At 34.8% G+C, this 18,335-nt stretch overlaps 1 protein-coding gene across 6 annotated transcripts in view; it reads right to left on the reverse strand.

Annotated features, from left to right (window-relative positions):
- Nucleotides 1-1,292: 1,292 nt before the first annotated feature.
- tnr (tenascin R (restrictin, janusin)) overlaps nt 1,293-18,335 on the reverse strand; it is a 193,603-nt gene continuing 176,560 nt past the window's right edge. For all 6 annotated transcript variants that reach the window (XM_015355368.2, XM_006634720.3, XM_015355363.2 and 3 more), the window contains 6 exons: nt 16,532-16,664; nt 15,778-15,929; nt 15,177-15,273; nt 12,369-12,530; nt 11,351-11,514; nt 1,293-10,133 (listed from right to left, as the gene is read on the reverse strand). In XM_015355368.2, coding sequence (XP_015210854.2) covers nt 10,014-10,133; nt 11,351-11,514; nt 12,369-12,530; nt 15,177-15,273; nt 15,778-15,929; nt 16,532-16,664 — 828 coding nt within the window. In that variant the 3' untranslated portion in view covers nt 1,293-10,013. The remainder of the gene's footprint in view (nt 10,134-11,350; nt 11,515-12,368; nt 12,531-15,176; nt 15,274-15,777; nt 15,930-16,531; nt 16,665-18,335) is intronic.

An 18,335-nucleotide genomic window follows, 5' to 3' on the forward strand; every position in this document is an offset into this window, starting at 1 on the left:
AAAGCAATATTGTATGTGTACAGTGTGTAAAAAGAGGAGATGGTTTCACTTAGCTTTGTAGTAAGGCCCTGCAAATTTTTGCTGAACTACAAAGTAACATAATTGTCTACTCAAGACCTGAAATCTTTGATCAAACAACTGCAGTGAAATAGATCTAAAGAACAATTAGACAAACAGTAAATTAAATTCTGGTTTCTTATAAACCACCCCATAACTTAACGTACCTCAAATCCATTATTGAATGATCATTAAGTGCACACAATTATAAGGGGACACCATGCAATTATGTGACTGAGTGCTGACTACGTTAATATTCTTGAAATCAGATTAATCGATGTGACTTCCTTAGCAGACTGAGTTTTTGGACTGATCACTGTGCCAGTTGTGTTTTGAGCTCAGCTGGAAGTTTTCCCGAGTTTCATGAAAAGATTAAAAAATACGCTGAAAAGGACTTGTAAATACAGCAGTCAGTTGTAAAATCGTCAAATTTCAGAAAACACAAGAAGAAGAATTTGGTTGAAAACATTTTTTTTAAAAGCAGCATTCATTTTAAAAGCCTTGCTTTTTATTGAATAAAGACAGCAAGATTAAAAAAAAAACATCGTCATGTTCCTCCAAGCTAGCGGACAGTGCTCTTTGAAAATTAATGTGTATGTATAATTATGCTATCCGTAAGTATCTTCAATAATATATCTCCACTTTATTTAGGGCACTCATGCTGCTTCCACATAGCACTTAAAAGTGCCAGTAGGTTGCATTAGAAACATTTTTACATAGTGCTGAATTCATTCACATAACCCTGAAGTTTGACAATCTGAGCCAAATAGTAATAGACAAAACATCAAAATAAACCTTTTCCCCTTCTTTACTGACATTTCCAGCACGATTATTACTAAAACATAGTTTTCACACATTTCTTATTTTATTCAAAAAGAAGTACCGGATATTGATTCCTGCCATTGGGCTGTTATTAGCAAGACTGAGGTGGTGGAAGATTCGCTAGAGATTCAGAACATGTGATTAATTATATCACAGGATGCATGAAATAAAATTTGCATGAAAATATGGGTTTGGCGATTTCTCTGAAAGCTCCTCTTGCTTTCAGAGCTGAAAACACTTGACCAGGGCTTTGTACTACATGACTGCATCTTTTCTGAGGCATTCCAGTACCTTTCCATTACTACAGCTGAGACAAAGCATGCAGAGGATAACTTTAGATATGTTGTTATATATGTTGTCATTTTGTTTTTAACAATAAACTAAAAAACAAAAACAATGAAGAAACATTTTTGGTCAATTTGAATATTTTATTAATATGTAGAAAATATATTAAAAAAGGGCCTATACAGTACATGTCTTAATTCAAGCTAAAAACTCAGCTAATCCAATGGTTAAAGTTAATATCCAACATTATTCAGCAAAATAACGACATTTTGTGTAAAAGATTTTCCGTGACCTAAACCTTCTTTCACAGTATTATGTAGAAAGCACCTTCACGACATGCAAAATTATTATAGCCTTAAGTGAGCCACAGAGTAAAACTGACATTTTCCCAGAGGGTCTCATTTTAGTTCACTAAAATTATTTAAAACTTTTTCATTCCCCTTCTCTGCAGTTTAACATCAGTTTATTTCTCCACATTTATGTACAGTAAAGAGGAAGAATCAAATACAAGAACTGAAAGACTCTAAAGCATTGAACACAACAGATATGACCTCATATACTGTTCTGCCAAGTATTTCAGTTCAGCCCCTGTTTCAGTTATGATCACCCTATGCTTGTCAGGATTGCTCTCCAAATCTTTATGAAGTGACAAAGTGTGGCGTTTTATTAATACTTTTGATGACGACCTTATGTACCTAGCATTATGCATCCAAAGAGGCTACATAGCCATATCATTTTTATAATTAGTTTTCTCAAAGGCAAGTATGTGTTCATTGATGATCATAACCCTAACCTAATACCACTACAATTCCAACTCTAACACATACTATCTGCTTTGAGAAACACCGTGTATTGTTACTATTCATATATACTATTCATATACTGTATATATAGTCTTTTGGAGCTCTAGTCATAAATGATTATTATAGCATGACATTTCTTCCAAAAAATTGTAATGGCTTCAAATGGAGTCATACTTATTTTACATGCTTACAAAAAGGCCTTTATGGTGTGGTACTGAGATAAAATAATCTCAACCTTGCAACAGACCCATACTCAACTGTTTAGCATCTTAAAATTTAAATTTAAATGACTGGGTATATTGAAGGTTAATATTTTGTTTTAATACTTTAGTTATACGATTTCTTTTAAGACCTTCATATGAAGAACACAATTTGTACATCAGATTCCTAGAAAAACTTGTTTTGTGCACATAGGTCCTCATATTGTCTATTCAAGGAGTTTGTTTTTCCTTTTGTATGAAAATACAGATTACATAATGGTGCAGAGAATTTTAAACTCCTGTACTGTTATTTGCCAAATGAGCACAAGCACGGGATTGCTTTGACTGGAGTTTTTGCTATGTCTGATTTTCTCAGGGTTTCTGAAGACTGTAGCTTTATTTCAGTAATATTTAAAATGAGGTTGTGCCAAATAAGTAGACAGTCAATTGCACAAAACAGCCTCAGCCATCAGTTTTTTCCTAGTTTATAAGCTTGCTAGGGTACAACATTGCAGACATAATACTGGAGCATACGTTATCTGAATAACTACATGTTTCTGGTTTCTCTATGTGAATAAAAGTGCAAGTCACATGCCACATTTATTTTTTTTAGAAAATAGCTACTCAAAATAGCTACATATTATGTGGTATTTTATAATACCATGTAGCAGAAGGGCATGTACATTTTAGATACTCAGAGTACACAATATTAAAAAGACATGCTACATTTTGACACAGTAAAATGAATTGCAGCTTTATGAATCTCCAATGCTACAGACATTCCATGGAGAAAGACATTACCTTCTACAATATTACAGAATCTGGTCCTGATCCAGACACATGCTCCACAGTATAACAAAGGCATAACAGAATAGGCACACAGCCCATATCTCATTAATGGGATTTTGTCAGTGAGTTTGAGTGTAGCGAACAGGTCTGATAAAAGACCCCAGAGTTAATCAACTTGAAGATGTGAAAAAAATGACTGGTCTATCTAAACAATCTGTCTTGACTCATGAATAGGATAGATTATAGTAGCCAGCTTTAATAAAATCTAGAGACCCTGAAATAATCACTGTGTAATTTTCCCAGTTAATGAATGCTGGAAAATAAGATTTTATCTCTAAATTATTAATCAAAAGACCAAGATACAGACCCATAAGGAAGCCTTTAAAGCAATTTTTCTCTATGGCTCTGCTTTCACAATTAGCAACATCTCATTTACTGGTCTACATCTTGCATCAAAGATGTGCAAAGCATTGTGGACTTGTTAAAAGCAGGAATCTGTTGAAAACAGGTAAATCCAGGTAATGTAATTGTTTCAGGAAATTATTTAAATGGAAGAGTAAGTCTTAGAAACATCCTTGATTCCTAAAGGCTATAAACTGATTTTTCCTTTTGTTTAAAAAAAATGTAATTTCCAAGCAAAATTCCAACACAGCAACTAAACCTATAAACGCTTTACTTGCCATGTGAATAATGTAACTTATTTTAATCACAAATACATGAAAAGCATTCTGTATGTCCCATGACAACATAGTTAGAACAAATATTAATTATGTTACCTGAACTACAAGTAAAATCTGGGCAACTGGTGGTCAAATGTGGTCTGTTCATCTACCATAATGGAGGGTTGTGTGTGCATTTCCACACTTGAGAGTAGTTCAGATTCTGAAGATGAAGATTTAGGGTTTATTCCTAAGGAAAAAACTTTTTAAAACACTTAAGTAATTTTAAAATTGTTAGTGGGGAGCTCAGTTTCAGTGGAAATGTTATTAATGTCAAAATAATGCCAATCAAATAAAGCCTTTTAGCTCTGTGGGTGATGAGTTGGTTTGGTTGATTACAATATACTGTACATTTATAATGTTATTACATTTTATGTTATATATATATACTGTATGGATGTTCTAACTCTGTATTCAAAGGGACTCATTAATCCTGCCAAGACCAAAATACTTTGCACAAAATCTTGAGCACATTTTAATGAATACAGCATATATGTTATGTAATATACATAATGAAAGTATTATAAAAATCCCAATGCTACAATAAAATACTCATAAGTAGAAAGCTCAGTTGTCCCTCTTATATTTTAGCTTCAGGAAACAATAATAAATTGTTCAGGGCTAATATAAAGACACTCCATGCATTCTCTTGTTAGAATTTGTTGTGCATAAGCAGGTGTCCATGCCAAACATACTGAATTAAAAAGAAAAAAACTGAAGTGCTATGCTGGATCAGGTGAAATTTGTTGCAGGCCACTCTTTGGGGCAAACGGAGGCATATGACAGCTCTGTAAGCTATCACAGAATGGAAAATAATTTCACCAGTGGTGGACACCAGGCAGTGCAGGTAGTACTTGCTGGCAGCAAAAGTAGTTTTCTCTGAGAATGTGCCTGGCATGACACTGTGTCTATGCACATTAATTTCTCCTGACATTTGTTGTTCAATTTTATAGCTGTAAGCAACAGAGTTTCTTAAATAACATTAAAGGTACACTCTAAGTCTCCAGCAAATCTAATACATTTTAGTGCATTGTCTGCCTTGCACAAAATATATAACAATTTTGCCTTGAAACGTTTTCTTTAGATTTGGCAAGTATACAGACATACTGTACAGACAGGTCACCAGTACTCACTAAATATTGTTATATTCAGAGAAACAATAAATCCAGAAAGGGAAACCAGCTGCACTTTACTTTGTCCATTTTTCAAAAATAATGAATGAAGCTATTTTTTGTTCTTGTTTCTGATAGATATTTACTTCCCCCTGTATGTGCACATAGGACAGCCACTGCATTGCCATAGCTTAAATAGGCGATTAATTGATCAGATCAGATTTGATAAGATTTCACTTGTTACCTCATGACTTGTTACCCCATATTTAGCGGGTTGTAAAACTGAACTTGTGGCTGGTATGAATTCAATTAAAACAAACTTTGATTGTTCTGGATTAAGAAATTAATGGTTTGATCCAAGATCAGTGAAAATATGTGGCAAAATCTTCATGCCTTTTTAGTACTTACTAGCGAACCAGTAACAGGCCTCCTTTAGAAGTACACAGGGAGTTATGATCTTATATTCAAGGAAAAAGAAATAAATACAAAGTGACAATAAATCTGTTCATATAATACTCGAACGTCTCCTGCCTAAAAAAGGCTCTTTCTTTTTCAATGATTACATTTTATTACATAAACTCATTTGACCTAGTATAAGTTTCCATGTTTTGATTTTTCATAGACTTTCAAACTTACAGTAATGCCATCTCCGTTTGGTCAGTAGTCTTATGATAATAGTGAAAGTCTGTCAGTTTTAGCCCTTTCTCTGCTCAACCTGAAAGCTACTTTCACTCATTTTGTTTAATGACGTGCCAGTGGGATTGCTCTTTTGCTGAACTAATATCAACTTCTGGGAGTTAGTTTAAGCTTAGAAAAGTATGTAAAACCCCACCCCCATCCCTTACCTATTCCCTCCGTATTAGTATCTCCTTGTAAGAAAGGCAATACAGGTCCTACCTTTAGAATGTATCTTTAAGTAGATACTAATAAATTATATCATTTCATCATCTTCATTGTTATTATGACATGGGAAATGTGATAAATACACTATATTCTGTACATGCGACCGAAGTATTGATGTCTTGTATTGAGAAGTAAATCATGCAATTTTTAAGCATTTGTTGTCTCTTTTACTTTTAATTTTTTGTTTGGATAAAAAAAAAAATCTGAGGTACTTCCCAGTTTGAAGTACTTCCCTATGCAGTGGTTTGAAGATAACTGTTTTAAATAAAGCACAGAAAGTTTCTGTAAAATTAATTCACTTTTAAGACCCTTTCACTACTGTTTAATGTTAAATGCCTTGTTCAACTTTTTATGAGTCTTCCAAAAATGCCATTGTAGTTCACAGGTATCTAACTGGTGGAACTGAACAAAAAATAAGTCTATTTAGATGGAGCAGCTTAAACTATTTTGGTTTAATAATTAGTCACCCTTGAGCTCAATGACCTGTCCAAGAAGTTGTAGTTGTAAAGCATTAAAGCAACTCTTAAATCTCACAGTAGGTCTTATCACAGCTTGCTCTACTTGGCCCTGCAAAATCCTTTATCTTTCTTCATTGATGATACTCTGAAAAAGGAGTAAACAGCAAAGTTATCTTATGCTCTGTTGTTAGTCTCCACTTAATATTTTAAAAACATTCATGAACCACAGCTTTTGAAATACTGTACTGAATTTCAGAATATAATAAAACCATTAATATCTGAGAACATACCGTAAAGGATGGTTTCGAAAAATGTTTTTTTTTTTTTAATTTCTGTTTCAGCTTTTATTTGGTAAGGGGCACTTTGCAATGAATTTCCACAAAGCATTTTCATAATACATTTTAGGAGGAGAGCATCGGAACAGACAGAACAACCATTGGGCACAGGGAAGAGAAAAAAATGGACTACAGCTGAAATTCCTGGGGTCCGAGGCCTAGTAGTTTTGCATCTAATTTCCCTCCAGGCAAATTAGAAATGTGACAGTCTTGATCCTGAATTTACGGAAGAAAAACAGGAAGCACATTTCATTGTGTTCATATTTTGCTTGTATTAACCTTTCCAGTAAATTAGTAGGCAGATGCATTTCCAAGCAAATCTAAACTTACTCTTCTTAAAGCATTAGGGAGGCACTCAATGACAACAAAAAAAACAAGCTACAACAAAAAATCAGTGCACGCAATACCAGCAATGCTTCACTGCTAAAATAGAGGCATAAATGAAATTATTTTGAGAACAAAGCAATTTAAACTGTCTTAGTTATACAAGAAGAGTGCAAACTAATTTCCCAGACATGTAGCTTACTATCACAGACGTGAACAGACAGAAGCCTTTATAGTTCAGGTTTCACACTCAGGAAATGGAATGCGAGAATAGAATCTAACTGGGATGATGACACTGCTGGCTACAGTACTCATGGTATGAGGCAGCTCCTAAAGGTAAGTCTTCATTGCTCACTTTTCTGATGATTAATTTAGAAAATGTTCTTATGCACCCAACTGGGAAGAAAAAAAAACACCCCAGCACCACGCCCATGAAAGATAAAGCTAAAAATAGAGATCTGTATAGAAATCACAAAACACCAGGGTTATACTAACTAATTAACTAAGTTTTTTTTTCCTAAAAAAATAATTTCATTAATGCATTTCCCACATACCATCTCAATTATAATTCAATGCCAACTAAAATTGCTGATATTATTTTTAACCCCTGTTAAAACTGTACAAATGGATTTTCAGGCTAAGATGCAACTTTAGCATAAAACACCAAAAAATACAGTTAAATTGATCTAAATATATTTTAGGCTACTACTGGAATTAAGCAATTGTGTGATTTCTTAAGAACTGTTTTATCTGCAAATCTTTGGTTTCATACCAATGGTCATCATTGTAACAGCTGTAACAAGCTGAATTAACAGGTAACAGAAAAAAATGAACTTTTGTTTAATCAAGCCATAAAAACAACCTTTAGGAGCCCTGTTATATTTTGAAGTGACACATAAAATTAAATTAAAAGAAATAAATGGGGATGGGCTTGTTATATTCCAAAATATAAGTTCAGTTCTGGTGGCTGATAACTACTTCTTGTCCAAACAATGATTGCATCAGCTAAAGAACAGCACTTCTGAATTGCAGTCTGAATCTGATTTCTTCCTTAGAATTCTTATTGTTTAAATCAAATACAATCACCAGATCGCAATTAAAGGAAGATTGTGTTGTTCTGTGGTTTTAGCATTAAAAATTGAGTCATTCAGTGCATGCTTCTCTGGTAACTTAATTCTCAAAAACCGACACAAGTAAAGATCGTATAGTCTTTCTTTTAGTCTTCCTTTTGTATAACATTATTTCACTCAGTACTGTATCATTAAAAACAGAAAAAGTTAACAACTGAACAGGTCACCTGGGGAGTAAGGAAAACAAAAAAACTATTGTATTCCATTTTAATCATGATTGAAAATCCAGACTATCAAAACAGTGCCAGCAGAAGTAAGGGATGAAAACTCGAACCCCCCCCAAATAAATAAACACAAGATGAGCACTGAAATCTCGGCTTCAAGGAGATAGCTCAGTATGTGGTCAGCCAGAGCAAGCCTAGTAAAAGACATGCTTCTATTCAAGGAGTCGACCAGAACTAAAGGATTCACATTTACTTTACTTTGGACAGCATTCAACTACAAAATGCCTCTAAGATGGGGTTTCCAGGATATAGTCTATGCAGATATCTACTGCTAATTAATTTGAGATAGCAGACCTTGGGCCTGTCTCTTTTGTTTCTATGGAAACGCTAGACAGCCTGAATATACAGTGTGTTACTGAGCATCCGTTATCATCCATTAACAAAATGAATGACGTTTAGGCGGGCGTCTTTGGTTTATGTTGTGGCAGCTATACTGACACTATCAGTGTGGCCAACTGCTGGGTAATTTCTTATTCTGAAACTATGAAACCATAGCTCAGAAGTAATGGTGATCAGGTTCCTTCCATAGATCAGTGAAAACTCCTTCACTACACCATCTGAGCTGCATATTTCTCTCAATGTCAGATTGCACTAAATGTGAAGGAACTACAGCACAGGTTGTTTGGTATGGAATACAAGGTTGTGTTTCAGGTTCCTGAATGCTGACATTATAATAGAACTCAAGAGGCTGTAATAAGACCACAATACAAGTTAAAAAGCATGGTTTTACACTGGTATAAGAACCAACCAATCTTCTGCTATGGCTGGCTGTCGACACTAATAGACATCTCCCATCTTTGGGCAATTTAGCAAAATTTTCAGAATCCTCCAATGTACAGTATGCTGTAGGATAGGACATTTAAACTTCACCGGTCTTTGGAATTCAACTGCCTTTGTCTTAACATTTTCTCTCTATTTAGCTTAAAGAGACTAAACTCCTGTTAATATTGAATGTCAGATTAAAACTATGTTATTTCCAATTGTTTTATATACCAATATTTTAAAAGAGACATTCTTTTTTCAATGTTATAACCTCTTAAACAAAATGTTCAATAAGTGCATGGCACTTGATGCAGATTAAATCTTTGAATTGTGTTACACTTATTGTTTGTTTCATTACAAAGTTTATGGGAATTTACGTACTTTACTGACCCTTTAATTTTTAATGATGTGTGCTTTAAGTAACACTCCACATCTGGAAAATCTCTATAATTTAAAAGATAAAATAATTTATATAAATAAATAATCCTGTCTTGTTTAATTGATAAGTTGCTGTGCTGGTGTCTTTTACTGACATTTGATGACATTTTAATCTATGCTATTATGTGCAAAATGAATTCCTTCTCCAAAATGTAATATTTCTTCAAAACTATGTTGCTGTGTTTAGTAATAAAATTGCAAATGCCAAGAATATTTCCTTGCCAAGAATTCACCATACATGTAAAATGATCTCAGATGGTAAAAGGTGGCTGAGATGAAATCATTGATTATACTTTCACTTATAAAAATAGAAACATCTGTTTTCTTTGCTTTAGGGGGGGAATCTTTTTTTTTTCAATTATGTGTCAGGAACAGAAGCAGAACAAAAACATTATCTTTCCACATCTGTGCAGCTGCTGAAAATGTACTGTATACTGTTTATTGCAAGCCATCCAGTGCCAACCCTAATATAACGAGAATATGAATGGAACAAAAATGGTGTTTAAACCTTGTTTCACTTCCCCTTTCTTCACAGGTTTGACCTTCTATAAGACCACATTGCTCGGTTCATTTTTTGTTTGCTTTCATAAATTATCTTTCTTTCTTTCTTTTCCCCTACATAAAAATAGGAACAACTAATGGGGTTGTGGGATTATAGCCGAGTCGACCTCCTCTTTTTCCCACTGATGCTGCGATAATTGTACGGCCGCATCTTCATCTCTACGAAGGGAATGGAGAAATCATGGCCTTTCCAAAGATACCAGTTAATGCCCTGGGGGAAAAGGAATGTGAGAGTTTAAAAGAAACACTCTGGACATTAAGAGTACCATGCAGATCTGTCTTAAGATAAGCCTTTATCTTAAAACTAAAACTCAGTTAGGGATTTCGTTTGGCAATAATGTAAATGCAAATGAGTAACAAAAAATGTGTGACTTCCTCACAGTGTTCAGCAATGCATTCCCATACTGTTCCTCAAAATATCACCTGGTGTTCTGCAACAGATTCAGATCGTGCTTTGCAACAGATTGATCACTGAATTTTGTTCCTGATAGCCCATAATGTCGTGCAACAGATTACCATATTGTTCTACAAAAGGTCTCTAAAATGTTGTGTTACTGATTGCCCATTGCACACTGCAATAGATGCCAAATCCTCTCAAATCACATTCTGTTTTTCAACACATATTTTGTGTTTTGTTAATTACATATAACTGGATTTATTTTTCCATTTCATTTTTATAATACAGAATTTCACTTTGGGCTTTCTTTTCACCCACTTGGCCTTTATAAATGCTCTTCCATCTAGTTTGAGAGCACCGTCAAAGTCATTTAGCTCAGACCATCTGGTTTGATTAAAATAAGGCTTCTGATTGAGCCCTGAGTTATCCTAAGCATAATCTCTCTCAGAAGAAGGGGTGTGGGTCAACAGATTGTTTGCTTGAACAATTAAATCAATATTACTGCATATGTGCTATATTATTATAAATAAACATAATAACTCTGCTGTTGTGTTTCTGCTCCCCTTCTCTGTTTTTTATTTGTTAATTTGTTATTGGTATTGATTTCCATTTTAACAAAAGCAAAGTAAATCTGAGCAAGGAATAAGTTAATTCTATATGCATATAGAAACAATATTTATATATATATTCACTGAATTCCAACCAATTTTTTTTAACGGTAAATTAGAAAATAAGCAGTAAAGCTATCAGTGAAGGGCATAGCCTTGGGCATAAACTGTTCTTTCTCTTCAGCGCACTGCAATGAAAAAACATGAAATGAAACTGGGACAGTTGGTCACCCTAGAGCAGTTCTGCAATGCAGGTCATCTGAAAAAAAGAACAGGCGGAGCGAAAAATGAATTTCTATTAACGCAATAACATCCAGAACACTGGCTGATATGAGAGGGGCAGATGCAGCTGTGTGCCAAGTCCTTTGGGATGGGCCGTGACCTAGCGTGCGTTTGAGAATTTCCTTCCAGAGCAATGCTCACCTGACTGTGGCTCGACTCTCCATATTTCCCATTCAGGTTTGCTCTGTGACAGTTCTTGTACCACCAAGCCCCCTTGTACGAAAGGGCACAGTTTGTGACAGCGATGTCATTATCTCTGTCCTTGGTTGAGAAGGGACGTCCCTGGTGGTAGGACAGAGAGTCCCCTGAGGGTTGAAAAAAGATGTTATTGGCAAATATCAACATACACACAGTATCAACATACTGCAAAACACATTTTAAAATGCAGGAAACAGCTTGCTTTTCTATTTCAACATTGAATTAGGGGTATGGAGCACCTCATATGCATGGTTACAATTAAATTAAATTGACAATAGCAACGACACCAGGTCCATGTAATTAGGCAACGTTTTGGGTAATAGCATTCTTGATTACATCTAGCCATGTATTATACATTGTTTCTGGAAATAAGATGTTATTTTTGGTTTCTTCTAACAAATAATGACACCACCTTGACAGAGTCAATATACTGTACTCTTTTGGGAACAACATTGTTTTCACACTCAACAACAAACTATCAAGCTAAAGCTTTCTGGTAACATGTTATTGTATAAATTGCATATAGGTTAAAAAGGAAAATGCACAATTAAAATCCAATTTTATATACATGTTTTTATATACATGTTCTTTTACCTTTCTAATTAGAGGACCATCAAGCTCACTCAAACCAGCCGGATTAGTTAAAATGGGGCTACATGAGATTAAAGACATTTATTAATTTTGTGTTGTATTGATTTGAAATACCCTTGCATTTGCTTGCATAGCAAAGTATAGGGGAGTTTCTGTTTTTTTGTTTCAAAGTTCTGTTGTAGATCATGGATTGCAGCCTTTTCACCTCCAGGTGAGCTTGGCTATAAAAACATCATCTGTAATTGCACAGTAACAAATCCACATCGTGTTCCTGATTTTAGGCCAGGTGAAAGAATTTTGGGTTGATGCAGACTTCATATTTTCTTCTGTGAATGGAAAAAAAAATCAACGCAAATGTATTTCAGCTTACCAGCAGTTCCATTGTATTCCCCTATTCTGAGTTTATACAAACTCCGAGCATCTCCAATTGCAAATTTATCATAGTTGGCGTATACTGATTCTTGACCATCTTTCATGTCAATCCGTAGCTCATAACGGCCCTGGGAGGCTATCCTGTGAATATTATCCAACCCTTCAAGAAAGAGAATCATAATTAGCTTCCCAAGGCCCTGCAAGCAGTTTCATTTTAATTTAAACAGTATGTTATAATGCAGTAACATGCTAGGACTTGAAAAGGAGAAGCAGTGTCTTAGTACATCACAATGAAAGACCCCTATAGATTTCATTGATCAGGACCTCGACAAATGAGCAGCTAGGAACCACAGGTGTGTGTTCACATTTATCCCAAAATGCTTATTTGAGGAAAAAGATGTCATTTGATGTTATTTGTTTTAGAACTCATAGAACTGATAAACTGCTGATTTTAATTTTGATAGACAGGAAAAAGCTATCTGACTAGAACCTGATTTGTAAAGAAAGCAACATTATTATCATTGTTTTATTCCATGTGTTCTTACTCTTCTGATCATTTACACTTTTATATCAGGGCAAGGCATTGAAGAGATGATAGAATCAAGCACTTACTGTACAGTTTACACAGTTTAATTTGCTTAGTGTCATTATTTCAGTAACCACATCGTTCTGCACAGTTAGATTTCCTGTAACGTCAATGATCAGGGGAATTCTTTTATGACCTCACTGCATAAGACACTGTTTCTTATTACTGACCCGTTGGTAATCACAATATATTATTAATTAACAGAACGCAAAGATATTGCTTTGTTTAGATCTGCAGTGTCCCTTTCAATTAATTCATTTCACAGCCTCCCTGTGACAGATCCTTAACCATTTCATAAAACACAATAATGATTATTTTAAGAAATAAGGGGCATATTTTAACAAAATGAAATGATGGAACTTCAGTTGGGCTGGATAGGGGTGAGCAGTGGGAGCTTATCTGTTTATGTTGAGTGGTATTTTAACTTGGGGCTCTGTATTTCAAGACCAATCATTAATCATTTCATTGATCCTGTCAGATAATTAAAGTGCTGTGATAGGCAAACTCCTGGGGGAGGCATTACATGTAAAAAAAACACAAGTTCAAACAAGAATAAAAATACATATATAACAAAGAAGTAGCTTTTGTACCCTCTTGGGAGAGTACTTCAACATGACAGCACAAGGGAAAATCATCACTTAAACACTGCTCTAACAGACAAGAGAAAACTGAATTGCTTTAATAAGGTTTATAAACATTGAGCAATTTACAGAATATAAAATAAAATAGTCTGTTTTAAATGTGACATAAGGGTTTGGCTTAAATTAAACTTGAAATAACCTGGATTGAAATGGCACCATTGTCTCACTCTTACTCATCGCATTATTATTTTATGAGTGCATTTTCTTGAGAAATTAAGCAGAAAATGAAAAAAGCTGTCTCGTCTCCCAAATCAACTAATGCAACAGTGGAACTTGACTTGTGAATAGCACATGTAATTAAATGATTATCATGCTTGTTTAGAATATCATTTTATTAGAAAACGTACCCAAGATAAAGATGCCCTGGTATACTTTTAAATTGTACATTAGTAGTGTTATACTATCTAACAGAGTGTAACATAAAACAATGATATACTTAAAAATTAATAACATTTCATCATGAAGGGAATTAAGTTAAATCTGTAATTACAGTATAATACATTAGTATTAACAAATATAATTTGCAGAAAAATATTTAAACTTCTATATAACAAACAAACATTTTATTCTTTACAGTGTGCTGAACTGTAAATTAAAGGATGGGTGCAATTGATACCCTTGTATGTCCATAGATATCGTATAAATACTGTATCTTGAGGTTTGCTGTACTGAGGGTAATGAAGGACCATTATTGTTCAGGGGGTTGAAGACACCATTGATGTTAAAGGCTCCAAAGATTTACACTAACTGTGGACACTTATCTTCTGAATTGATGCCAGGTACTTAAGATGTATTGCTAATAGGTGTCTCTATCATGCTCTATCATTTAAGTGTGTACCAGAGTACCAGAGGATTTTTTAATGGCTGAATTTTTCCCATAACTACCTAATTGGAGGAGAAAAAAAATCAAGCTTCACCCTAGACAATCTTTCATAAAATGTTTCCCATTTAAAAAGAAGAATGCATGTTTTTGATAACTCTTTGGATTAGAGGTTGCAAATGCCATTCATAAATATTTTATAAATGAAATATATTTAAAGCCTCAATAGATTGACATAAATATAGTCTGGTACTACCATCACACTGTAGATAATCTGGATATCAGTAACAAAACCCTAATCCTGACCGCAGCTCGGACTACATACCTAAAGCCAACCCATGGCATAAAAGCATGTACAGTAATAATGTTTACAATAAGTACAAAAATAGTTTGTAGATTATCTATAGATATTCATTTATACTGGATACCTGAACTAATGTAAGAAAGTCTTTTCACGATTTTTATTTTCAGTATTTTCCGTACCGAAAATATTATTTTGCATATATCATACAGTAAATTGTCAGATATACAGTACATACAGTATGCTATGTTTTTCTGAAAGCAAAATAATGCTAAATGTTTTTTATAGATACTTAAAAACACATTTTTTGTGGATTTTAATCACAAATATGGATGCCATTTATTTATTCGTTTTAGACAAAACTAAACAAAACAAATACTGGGTCTTATTTTCCTTTAAGGGAACAGCCACTTTTCCTCCACCTAGAAAGAGATATCACATTTTTTTTTTTGTCTTACCAAGCCAAAATTCATCCTCCAGGTTGCCAAACCCATATCTGTAGTCGTTCCATTTCCTGGAAAAATCGGTCAGGCCATTCTGACGCCTTTGGAATACCTGGGACGCAAAAATAAACGGCACACATGTACAGTATTAATAGCTTTGTGGAGACAGACAAGTTTTCCTTAGCTCATGCTTTGTTTTGTTTTTTTGCTAAGCCAAGACAGACTAATATGGAAGTGGTTGCAATATCAGCATGCACTGGATGCAATGGAACAAGTCAAGGTCAATTAAGTTCCGCAGACGAAACGTCATGTTTCTCTTTTCTGGTTTTCAGCGTGAAATGTATACTGTGTATATATGATCCTACTACTTTTTTGGTTTGGTTGAAGCATTTCCTTTTGTACATGTTTCTTGAAAAGCAGGAGCCCTAATTATATCAGGACTGCTGTCATTTTTAATTAATTTTGTCTTCTAATCTTGTTCCTAATGGTTCTTCCGGGATTTGATATCCGTTAAAATCCTGACTGCAAAGCTTTCTTACTATTCATTAGAAAGCATTTTAAGATATGAGCATTGTTTGTGGTAGTGTACCCTACTATCACAAACAAAGATACTTACAATCCACCCTCCACCATCAGTGATCATGTCACAGTAGACCTGCACTCCTTGGCTGGGGTCTCTGTTCACATAAATAGTGTAAACCCCACTCAAGGTCTCGCCATTCAGTAGGTGTTGAGCACAGTTTTGAGGGGTGGCAAACAGGCGATTTCCTGGCAGGTACAGGGAAAGATAATGCTTACTGGAAGACATTTTTAACTCGTGTGTATGGGCGGACTTCTGTTTTCTTTTTCACTTTCACTAGAAATATTTCTTGTTATACAGTGTCCATTACGTACCCAATAACTCATATCACAGTCTCATAAAATATGAAGGAGAACCTTGTTAAACTACAACAAAAACGTTTTTTCAGTGTTTAATTAATGAGTGGTTTCCTCACACAGTCTAAACAAATGCTGCCCAGGTTAATTGGCACCTTTAAATTGCCCCCTGTGTGAGTGAGTTAAGGCATGTCTGTGTGCCCTGTGATGGATTGGTGCCCACTAATGATGGAGTCCCACTTGACACCAAGTGCCTTCTGGATTAGACTCCGACTCACCTCCTCTGATGGATGTAACAGGGAGAGCAGCAAACTGTGAATTATGAAGAAAGATGGGGGGCCTCGCACTGTTATTTCTCGGCTAATACACCAATTAGATTACAGAAATGTAGAATTGCATAGTGTTCATCATAGTCTGGAGATTTTGCCACAAACCAGAATCTTTGAAAAACTAAAGTCGAGCAATAACTGTGACCTAAAGGGATTTGGGTCTACCTGTGGAAAAGGATGTTGAAACAGTGACACTGGTTTCAGAGCCTCGGACAGCCTGGAGCTTCACTGTGTACTCTGTTGTTTCAGTGAGGCCCTCCAACCGAATCCATGTGTCCTCAGCATCAATAATCAGCTCCTAATTCAAAAGAGAGATTGCAAAAGACATGAATATCACTTCTAAAACTTCTGCATAAAATGGAATACAGAATTCTGGAGACAAATTCACATTCAGCAGGCGGTGGCACTGTGGCTAAGGATCTGCGCCTGTGGCTGGAATGTTACTGGTTGAAATCCTGCGGCCATCAGAGGAATCCTACTCCAGTTGGGCCCCTGAGCAAGGCCCTTAACTCCAACTATATAAATGGCTGACCCTGCACTCTGACCCCAAGCTTCTCTCTCCGTGTCTATGTCTCATGGAGAGCAAGCTGGGGTATGTGAAAAGACAAATGCAAGAAATTGTATATGGCTAATAAAATGATCTTATGTGTTGCCTTTCTGTTTTATAAAATCAGAGAGGAAGGGATGAAACCTTCACATTTTGTGTAATACAAAGTCATTGCAGGAAATATGTTTCTTTTTAGGAAAGTGAACATTTTTGCACTTCGGATGAAGTTTGTAACTGGGGACTGCTCCTTCAGATAAGTGTGACTGTGATTGACACTGACCTGCATGGCAGTGATAATGACAGGAAATTCTATATGTGGTCTCTAGCTTCCATACTGTAGGTAAAAACAGTTCACTCGACTTTACTGTTTTTGCCAAATCTGTCTTTACTGAACCATGCCCCAGTGGGGTCTCATGTTTTTGAAAATCTAGGGTACATTTCAATAAATTAATAAATTGAACATTCAGTGTGTTCTCTGAGAGAGGTAAGGGACTGATCAGCTGCATCTAACATGACCATGAGCTACATACATTTTAAAAAGGATTATCAAATATTAAATGTTTCTAAAAAAGCTCACATATTTAATTCATGTCATTTAGCTTAAACCGTAAAGTGGTATTAATAAAATTAGAACATATTTTTATTTGTTTGTAGAGAAAGTACACAATAATATTGTTTGTGAAGGCAGCAAAACAAAATGAACTTGGATTGTAACTGTATTAATAGCTCACTGATGTATTCAACAGATACACATGATGAAATGTAAGAGAAAAAAAGGCATAGGAATGATAATTATTTTATTTGGACAATGGCGGTTATCCCTTTACAATATTGCCCTCTTCTGGCTGTAGAAAATGTGAAAAGCGACAATGAATGAAAAACTGGTACAATTCAAGAGAATCTGTATGAAAAATATTCTAGTTTTAAAGCAGATATCACAGGAAAAAAATATTTAGTTTTAGAGTAGGTTGAATGAGCATATTGTTCTGTGTTCTCTTTCACAGACATAATTGCGGCATTTCTAAACAGTTGAAAAATTACTTTTGCCTTAAATGCCCTAAAACATTTTTTTTAATTATGTCTATATTGTACAATGTACAATATAGACATAATTCTACAATATAAATTTACAATTAAAATTGTACAATATAAAGTGTAATTTTCCTCATCTATTAAGGGTATGAATATGAAAAATGCAATATTTTTAAAAACATGGTTTGAGAAGCCATAAGATAGTTATTCAGGTGGGCAGCTGCGTCAGCATGCGTAGGCTGCAAAGGAACAAGTAATACTGTAGGTCCAAGCTGAAAAAAAGAAGAAAGAGAACACAACGTTTCGGCAGTGGAGCCTTCTTCAGGTGTCACATTACTTGTTCCATAAGATAGTTATGTCTACTCTAGTGATGTGAGGAACAAACTGGTA

This window comes from Lepisosteus oculatus, chromosome 9 (genome assembly GCF_040954835.1).
Source record: "Lepisosteus oculatus isolate fLepOcu1 chromosome 9, fLepOcu1.hap2, whole genome shotgun sequence".
Lineage (NCBI taxonomy): Eukaryota > Metazoa > Chordata > Actinopteri > Semionotiformes > Lepisosteidae > Lepisosteus > Lepisosteus oculatus.